The sequence below is a fragment of the Dromiciops gliroides genome, chromosome 6 (assembly GCF_019393635.1).
Source record: "Dromiciops gliroides isolate mDroGli1 chromosome 6, mDroGli1.pri, whole genome shotgun sequence".
NCBI classification, from domain to species: Eukaryota; Metazoa; Chordata; class Mammalia; order Microbiotheria; family Microbiotheriidae; genus Dromiciops; species Dromiciops gliroides.
The window spans coordinates 19,518,265-19,527,914 of record NC_057866.1 but is presented as its reverse complement, the minus strand read 5'-3'; the positions used below and the strand labels follow the sequence as shown (position 1 = coordinate 19,527,914).

Below are 9,650 nucleotides of genomic sequence, written 5' to 3'. Positions count from 1 at the left end.
AGAGAGAAACACAGGGGTTCAGCAGTGGCAGTAAGGAGAGGAAAGTTAGAAGCAGGGGGATTTACAAAGTGAAAGGGTACAGGTGGAGTTAGTGAAAGTAGCTGAGCAAGTGAAAATACCCTGAGGGGAGAGGTGGCTAAGGCCCTTATTGTATTAAAAAAGTTCAAAGGGCAGCAGGTGGGAAAGAGATGCAGTGGAAAGAGACCGCAGGAAAACAGTCAGGTTGTACATTTTATTTCCTTGTATTCTTAATTTTAAATAGTATCTCATAAATAAACTCTGCTTTATTATTTAGTTAAGAGCCTTCTTAATCTTTTGCTTATCAATTTGGGAGTGGAGCAGTGTGATAGAACTTTATAAATGGCCCCCATTAAATTAACAGCAGATCAGATAGCCAAACAGTCAAAAATCCCTAGATTAGTCATCCACAGTTTAGTCCCCCCAAAATTAGCCCCAATCAGTTAAAATATTCTTACAGGTATATACAAATGTGTGTGTGTGTGTGTGTGTGTGTGTGTGTATGGTAACATTTATAGGGTGATTACTATGTGTGATGTATTGTGCTAAGTGCTTCAGAAGTACTGATCCTCACAACAAGCCTTGGAGGTAATTGCTATTATTATCCTTATTTTATAAATGAAGAAACTTAACCAAACAGAGGTTAACTGACCTGCTCAAAGTACTTTCTCAGGCCAGATTTGAACTTGTTTCTTCCTAGCTCCAGGTTCAGCACTCTATCCACTTCATCACCCTGCTGCTTTGGAAGTAATCTCAGAGAGATGACACTAGCATTGAGGGCATTTGGGGAAGTCTCCTTCAAGAAAATTGGATTTGAGCTCAGATTTAAAGAAAATCAGGAAGCAGAGATTAGGAAGAAGAACATTTACAAACTAAATGCTAGCCAACAAAGATGCATACTATGGGGGGGGGGAATGTTTGTTAGAGACAATGCTTCTTCCCTCATCGATACTTCCATCTGTCATGTGTAGGGGCCAAATATAATATGGGGAGACTTAATTGGGTGGCTTGCCATAATATTGGGGTTCAGAAAATAATGAGGGACCTCTAGGCCAAAGTTTCCTCTCTTCCAAACTGCCTTTTTTAGTTATTTCTACCAGGCTAATAAGAAAGGAAATTAACAGCCTCTTTTCCACAAAAAAATAAAGTTTTATTAATGGGAATAAAATATATAACAAAGGTGAAGTTAATAACACCAGTGACAATGGAATAGGAGAAGAGAAAAATGGATAAGCTCCCTGGCTCTAGCAAAAACTGACTCAATCCCCAAACTTTCTTCCAGCTCAGCTAATTCAAAGAGCTGGCTTCCTTTCTATTAACTCACCACCTGTGGTCCATAGGTTCTATGGGAGTCAGCCGTGCAGCCTCTCTCCAGTCCATCAGCCTCAGAGTTCTCTTTTCTATCTTTTCTCTCCCTCCCCCAAAAGGAAGGTCCTTCAAGCTGGATGGCTGATAGTGGTCCCCCTCCTGACATCAGTAGTCTATGTCATTCAGGGCAGGCCAGGTGTGGCCTATAACTAATCATCCCAAGTAGGTACTTAGTCACATTTCTCAAACAATACTAAATCAATCAGGTGGGACTCCAGGGTGTCTGCCAAATTCTATTATTTTATCACACATTACAGGGCTCTGAACTGTATAGGTTACAATCAACTTTTCCTCCATCATTTTATGATTCCAGTACCCTTTTCCTTTGTGTCAGCGTTCTCAACTGCTGAGACTAAATCCTTCCACCTTTTTTTTTTTCTTCTTACATTTCCATTTCTGCAGGTAATGTTACACAGTGGAAAGAATATGGCACTCAGGAGTCACTAGACCTGAATTCAAATCCACACTTTCCTACTTATAACATATGTATGCAATTTATTTAACCTCTATGAAACACTGGCTTCTCATTTCTATTTCTTGGTTCTTTTTATTTAATATTTTAATTAAAGTTTTGAGTTTCAGATTCTACCCCTCACTCTTTTCTTCCCTCTACTTCCCCCTCCCTTAGGTGGCAAACAATCAGATATAAGATATCCATGTACAATTATGTAAGATTTCCATATTTGTCATTCTGTATAAGAAGACTGGAATGAAAGAAAATAGTAGTCATTAAGTTCAGATTTAAGTGATGGAGCAAAAGAAAAAGTTACCCACAGATAACTAGTTATAAGGGGCTCTATGTTACAAAATCTAAAAACATTAATTACCTAAACTATCAAATCATGGATTATAAGGGTATACATTAGGATGCACAGATAGATCTTTTTGTTTGTAACTGTATCTGTGTGATAGAAAGAGTATGTTCACCCAAAGAGACAGAGTCAGAAAGACTGAAAAATACAAAGAGAAACAGAGATAAAGGGACAAAAAGAGACACACATTGAGAGAGAGTGATAGAGCTAGACAGAGACAGAAAAATATTATAGAACAAGTTAAGTTTGATTTTTTTGTTTTGTTTTTTAAGTAGCAGCAGTATTTTTCAACAATCCAATGTTCCTTAACCTGAACAATATATGTTACTAAGACACAGGTCATCTTTAAAATGCATTATTGGCAAAAATGGTATGCAATTTTATAGAAACTTAGTGTAGATCAAGCACTTTAATCATATTACATATTTGTGTTATTTAAAATATTGTAGGACTAGGCTGGGGTTTCTAAAATATGGCCACTTATAAATTAATGGTTATTGCATCTGTTTGCCAGTAAGCATTTATTATTAAGATTATATATTAATCTAGTATTGACCATGTGTATCCCTGACTTCCCCATTGGTCACAGGCTTAAATGCCTATGCAATTACATGCCCAGCTTGAACAATAAGAGTCCCAGGAAGGGGACCTGAAAAAAGAGAACCAAGAGTAAGAGCCAGAGAGCACATGGCCTCAAGCCCTACATTACCTAATGAGGAGAGAGAAAGCAACCCTCCTGTCCCCAGGGATTTTTATCCTCTTTTTGGTAGAGGAGGGTCACCACACATTGATATAAGATAATTGGTTAGCATCATTCAGCGCCATTGATTGACATGACTTGGGGGGTGGTCTATAGATCCAGTTTCAGTAATCTAGGCCTTCTTTTTCCTCTAGCTAATCAGAAAGGTCAATCTGTATGCCTTTTGTTAAGCTGAAGGCTCATCCTAGGTGGAGGTGGAGAGAGTAGCTAACAGTTACAAGTCTGAGTTTCTCCTGGAAATTCATTATTAATAATTATTTTCTCACATATCGAATATCACTCAGATTTTTAAAAATCATAAAATGCTACATTTTAATTTTAAATAACATTTTATTTTCACCAATTACATATAAAGACATTTTTAACATTATTTTTAAAATAATTCTGACTTTGAGACTTTCTTCTTCCCTTCTTCTTGTCCCCCCCCCCTCCTGAGAGAGTAAGCAATTTGAAATGGGGTATCATGCAAACATACATTTATATTAGTCAAGATGTGGAAGAAGACACAGAGACAAAGGAGAAAAACATCAAAAATAAAGAAAGTGAAAAATAATATGTTTCAATCTGCATTTGAACTCCATCACTAATTTCTCCTTTGGAACTGTTTTCATCATAGCATTGCTGTGAACAGCAAAGTCATTCACAGTTGATCATCATAGAGAATTGCTGTTATGGTGTCCAGTATTTTCCTGGATCCGCTTACTTCCCTTGGCATCAGTTCATATAGGTCTTTCCAGGTTCTTTTTTTCTTTTTTTCTGAAATCAGCCTGATCATTATTTTTTTATATCACAATAGTATTCCATTATATTCAGATACAACTTGTTCAGACATTCCCCAATTGATGGGTATCCCCTCAATTTCTAGTTCTTTGAACTACAAAAATACCTACTATAAGTTATTTTACATATACAAGTAAGTCCTTTCCTCCAACTTTTTTTTTCTTTTTCTCTTTTTTTTTTGGACATAGACCAAGTAATAATATTGCTGAATCAAAGGGTGTGCAGTTTTGTAGCCTTTAGGCATAGTTCAAAATATGTCTCCAGAATTGTTGAATCAGTTAACAACTCCACCTATTGGTGCATTAGGATCCCAATTTTCCCACATCCCCTCCAACACTTAGCTTTTTTCCTTTTTCTGTCATGTTAGACAGTTTGATAGCTATGAGGTGATATCTCAAAGTTGTTTTAATTTAAATTTCTATGATCATTAGTAATTTAGTGCATTTTTCTTTCATTTATTTATTTAGAATTTTCCCCTACCTTACATGTAAAAACAAATTGTAACATTGATTTTTATAATTTTTTGTTCCAAAAGTTCTTCCTCCTTCGTTTCCTCCCTCAAGAACTAAAGTAATTTAACATAAGCTCTACATGTGCAGTTGTGCAAAACATATCAAAAAATAAAAACTTTGGAAATAGGAACTAACAATAACTACAAAATATACTTCCATCTGTATTCAGATACCATGATTTCTTTCTCTGTGGATGAATTACTTTTTTTTTTCTTAAGTCCTTTAGAGTTATCTTGAATCATGACACCACTGAAAATAACTGTCATTCGCAGCAGATCATCCTATAATATTGATGTTATTTTGTATATATTATATTTGATTTTGCTTCAGCTCATTTAAGTCTTTCCAAGTTCTTTCTGATCTGCTCATCATTTTTTTAATAGTAGACTGCATTATTTCAACAACAATAATAGACAACATCTATATAGTACCTTATAACTGACAAAGCATATCCTTCAAGATAGCCCAGAAAAGTAAGTACCACCATCATCCTTATCCTCATCTTACATTGTTCTTGACTCTGCTTCAATTTTTTTTTCCTAGTTACTTTGCTAATTGTTTTCCCCTCCATCCTATTGGCTTCCTGTGATATTCATTCAATTTCCTGTATTCTTCTACCCTATCCATCCTCAAGAGCGTTTTGCTTCTGATTACCCCTTGGCCAATCTTCCCTCCCTTCCTTCACCCCCCCCTCATTCCCTTCCCCTCCCACTTTCCCACAGGGCAGGATACATTACTATACCCACTTGCGTGTGTATGTTATTACCTCTTTGAGCCACTTCTTTCATTTCCCCACTGCTCCCCCAACTTTCACTCTACTCCATAAGCTTTTTCTTGCCTCTTTTCTGTGAGATATTTTACCCTATTTCACCTTTCCCTTTCCCTTTCTCCAAATGCAGTATTCTCACCCCTTAATTTTATTTTAAAGTTGTCATCATGGGGCAGTTAGATGACACAGTGGACAAAGCATCTGACCTAGACCCAGGAGGACCCACCCCAAATCCAGCCTCAGATACAAGACACTCACCATCTGCATGACCCTGGGCATGCTACCCACCTCTAACTGCCCCACCAAAAAAATAAAGAAAGAAAAATATAAAGAAAAGATAAAGACTTTACAGATATCATCCCTCCATAAGCAACTCCCTCCTATACCTTCTGTCTAAATTTATTTCTATCATCTGCCCTAATATTGAGAAAGTTTTTATGAGTTAGATGTATCATCTTCCCATGTAGGAATGTAAACAGTGTAACCTTTTACCATCTCTCATGATTTCTTTTTCCTGTTTATGTTTTGATGCTTCTCTAGGGTCTTGTATTTGAAAGTCAAAGCGTCCATTCAGTTCAGATATTTTCATCATGAATGCCTGAAAGTCCTCTTTTTCATTGAAGTCCCATTTTTCCCCTGAAAGATTATACACGGTTTTGCTGGGTAGGTGATTCTTGGTTGTAATCCCAATTCCTCTGCCCTCCAATCCCTTAATGTAGAAGCTGCTAGATCTTGTGTTATCCTGACTGTGGCTCCACAGTACTTGAGTTGGTTCTTTCTGGCTGCTTGCAGTATTTTCTCCTTGACCTGGGAACTCTGGAATTTGGCTATAATATTTCTAGAAGTTTTCATTTTGGAATCTCTTTCAGGAGGTGATAGTTTAGTGTATTTTTTCCTGACAATATATAGCTTTAATCTGATAACCGCCTGATCATATCCTTTGATATTTTATCAATTGGTAAACTACTTGGATTCTCATAATTTTGACTAAGTTCCCTATATACTTGAGAATTGAGGCCTTTATCAGAAATTCTTGGTGTAAATATATATGTGTGTATGTATACACATATACATACACATACACATATACATACATATACACATATACATACATATATGTATATGTATGTGTGTGTGTGTGTGTGTGTGTGTGTGTATATATATATATAGTCTTCTAGGTCCAAGTCCAAGTCAAGGGCTCCAAGAGTATTTAGTAATCAGGTGATATAATGAAAAGAGATATGATACTAGTGGATTTAAGAGACTATAATTCTAGCATTTTCCCTGCTAATTAATAGATGTGTAAACACTGACAGGGCTATACCTAGTTCTATTCTTCAATTTCTTCATAAATAATATAGTTACATTGATAGATTTCCCCCTGAACAAAGGGGCTACTATGGAGAAAAATACTTGTAAAAGTCTTGTGTTCAGAAAATTTGGATTAGTGGTGTTAGTGACAATAACAATTTTCTATCATTCTGTTCTTAAAGGAAGGGAAGTAGAGTGGAATGTGTGTTCAATTTGGAGTTAGAGATCCTGAATTTCATACTGCTTGCCCATTTATTACCTACATAATACTGGGTAAAACTCTTTAATCATTTGGGCCTCAATTTATCCTCAGTAAAATGAGGGGAATGGAATAAAACTCTTCTGATATCCCTTGCAGATTTAAAGTTAAATTTGGTTCAATTAGGTGCAACAACAATTCATGCTATTTTCAACCAACTATTTTCTTCTCCATTGTATTTTTTTTGTAAATGTCAGTTTAAAATATAGTTATTCCAATGAGATTTGGGGAGGGTTGAATGATGGATGAGTAGTATGATAGAATATTGTTGTGGTCAAACAAATAATTTTTAAAAATCTATTAAACTCTGTGCTTATTAAGTCTGGGGATTTGCCCTTATTATCTCCTAGACAGTGGATCCCAATTTTCTATTTGCTGTTATGAGTGTTGGATTAGATGCATCTTTGGAGCTCATCATGTTGTGAATTTCATGATCCTTTTCCTAGAAACAGAATAGAAACTTAACTAGAAACATCTTAGAAAGCAGGAAAAAAACAGATGGAGCTAGTAAAGCAACTAAAAGTGCCATGACTCAAATAACTTATTTGTTATGTTCTGGTTATGTAATAGCCTAATTCCTACATCCTACATTTGTCCTGAATCATCGCAAAATTTTATCATTCTAGACCAAATCATTTCCCAAAGGATGGTCAGACACATGAGCCTACCCTGGTTTGCTTTGATACACTGCAACAACAGAGCTCCCTTCTTCCTCTCCCTTAGGGTGCACTCTTATTCCATCATCTGTGTTATAACATGACCAACCAAGGTACTCTGAATATTTACATTTTTGTAATGTATTTGTTAGGCTGTTACAAAACAATGATGCTTGGGGAAGCACATTACAATCCATAAAATTTAGTCAATATCTTCTTCAAAACATATCGTGAAAATTATATTTGATGGCAATGGGAACAGAAAAATAACCGACTTGTTGGTTAAAATAATTATAAAATGATGACATACATCTAAACAATCACAAGCGCTTTTTGTCTGTCTCTCTGTTTCTCTCTCTCTCTCCACCATTCTCTATCTAAAACACATATGGGAAAATTTTGATAAATAATTGATTCATGTGATATCTACAAGTTAAGAGAATTTTTAGAGTATGTTGTATTCAAAGTCATAAAAGATTAAAATCTTAAGTTCAGTTAGAGCAATAGAATATGGAATAATTAGGAACTTGTCTGTTATTTTTAAGAAGAATTACTAGATGACCATAAACTTTTCTCCTTGTGTTCTAGATTGTCTTTAGTTGAGACTTTACTTCAATATAGACTAAATGTGCTTTTGATGACATCAAGAAGGTGACGAATTAAAGCTGTGATCGGAAAAAAAAATATGGAATAGATTTTAGATTTTTTTCCTAGGGAGAACAACTGTTTCAAAATCAAGAAATAGAGATTTGAGAGTGAAATCGTATAGCAATCACGAAGGATATTTAAGTAAAATGACAATCTGTCCATTCATCCATGTGTTGCATGACTTAAGTCACTTAGGTAGAAATTTCTTCAATGCTGTAATAACATCCTTATTTCTCAGGGTGTATATCAGGGGGTTGAACATTGGGGTCACAGTGGAGTAGATAAGAGAGAGAGCTTTGTCTATTCCTGCTGTTTTTATGGAATTTGGTAAAAAATATGAAATGATACCTGACCCAAAAAAAAGGCTAACCACGATGAGGTGTGAAGAACAAGTAGAGAAAGCTTTCTTTCTCCCTATGGCTGAAGGAAGCTTCTGGATTGTGGCAATGATTTTGATATAGGACACAAGTATCATTAGAAATGGAACAATAGCAGATAGGAAAGCACCAGCATATGAATAGAATTCATTCACAGTAATGTCCCCACAGGCCAGACTTAGTAATGGAGGAACATCACAAAAAACATGATCAAGTTGGTTAGAACCACAGAAGGGCAGAGAGAAAATCTGGTATGTTTGTCCTATTGGAATAGGGATTGCACTGATCCAGGAGCCAACCACCAAACGGACACAAATCTTTTGGTTCATGATGAGAGGATAATTCAAAGGATTACAAATGGCCATGTAACGGTCATAAGCCATCACAGCCAGGAGAAAGCACTCAGTGCCTCCCCAAATAAGAAAGAAACAAAGTTGTACAGCACAGGCCAGAAAGGAAATATTTCTCTTTTGGGTTAAAAGGCTTTTAAATATTCTGGGAAGTGTCACTGATGTGTAACACATTTCTAAGAAGGAGAAGTGTCTGAGAAAAAAATACATGGGTGTTTGGAGAGTGGCATCCATTTTAGTAATTACAATGATGAGGCCATTTCCCACCAGAATACTCATATAGATAAGCAAGAAGATACTAAACAGAAATCCTTGATAGTTGGGAAGGTCAGCAAATCCCAGAAGAATGAATTCAACCACAACACTGTAATTTGTTATCACAGTGTTGCCTGGGTCCTCCATCTTGGAGAATAGTGCATTTTGGATAGTGAACTTTGTTTCCCAACTTAGTTTTCTTTCCTTTAAATGAAAAAAAAATAATAATAATGATTTAGTTGGCCTCTTTGTTGCCTCTCATCTCTCTCATTCTCAATTTTGTAATCTTATTTTAACTTAACTATTGAACAAGTATTTATCAAATACCTAATACAGATTTTGGTAAAATGGTATAAAACTATGATATTATTGGGTACCTTATCTACAAATTATACTCAAAGAGTTTCCTGTATTTCTAAACAGTTTAATGTCTACTTCAGAATCACAATGTTAATATGTATCAGAGGTCAACTCATCTTCCTGGTTCAGAGAACCAGTTTTTTCAATGCTATACCAACCATGTTTTCTCTTATAACCTATTTATCTAATAACAAAAACAACTATGATAACAATATCGATAATAATATAATGCCAATAATTATAATTTAGGAACAACTTTTAATAGCTGCAGCTATACAAAGTGCCAATGACTTCCAGGTAGCAAGGAAATAATCTTTATAATAAAGAGAACTACTAGATTTCTAAAAAAAACTAATTGTTTGAACTATGTATTAGTCCCACCTCTCTTTTCCCAAAGATGTTTCAAATGAAACTA

At 35.4% G+C, this 9,650-nt stretch overlaps 1 protein-coding gene across 1 annotated transcript; it reads right to left on the bottom strand.

Annotated features, from left to right (window-relative positions):
* Positions 1–8,080: 8,080 nt before the first annotated feature.
* On the bottom strand, positions 8,081–9,022 carry LOC122731661 (olfactory receptor 10AG1-like). The gene has a single exon (XM_043971915.1). The coding sequence runs from the start codon at positions 9,020–9,022 to the stop codon at positions 8,081–8,083; it is 942 nt and encodes a 313-aa protein (XP_043827850.1).
* Between the last annotated feature and the right edge of the window lie 628 nt (positions 9,023–9,650).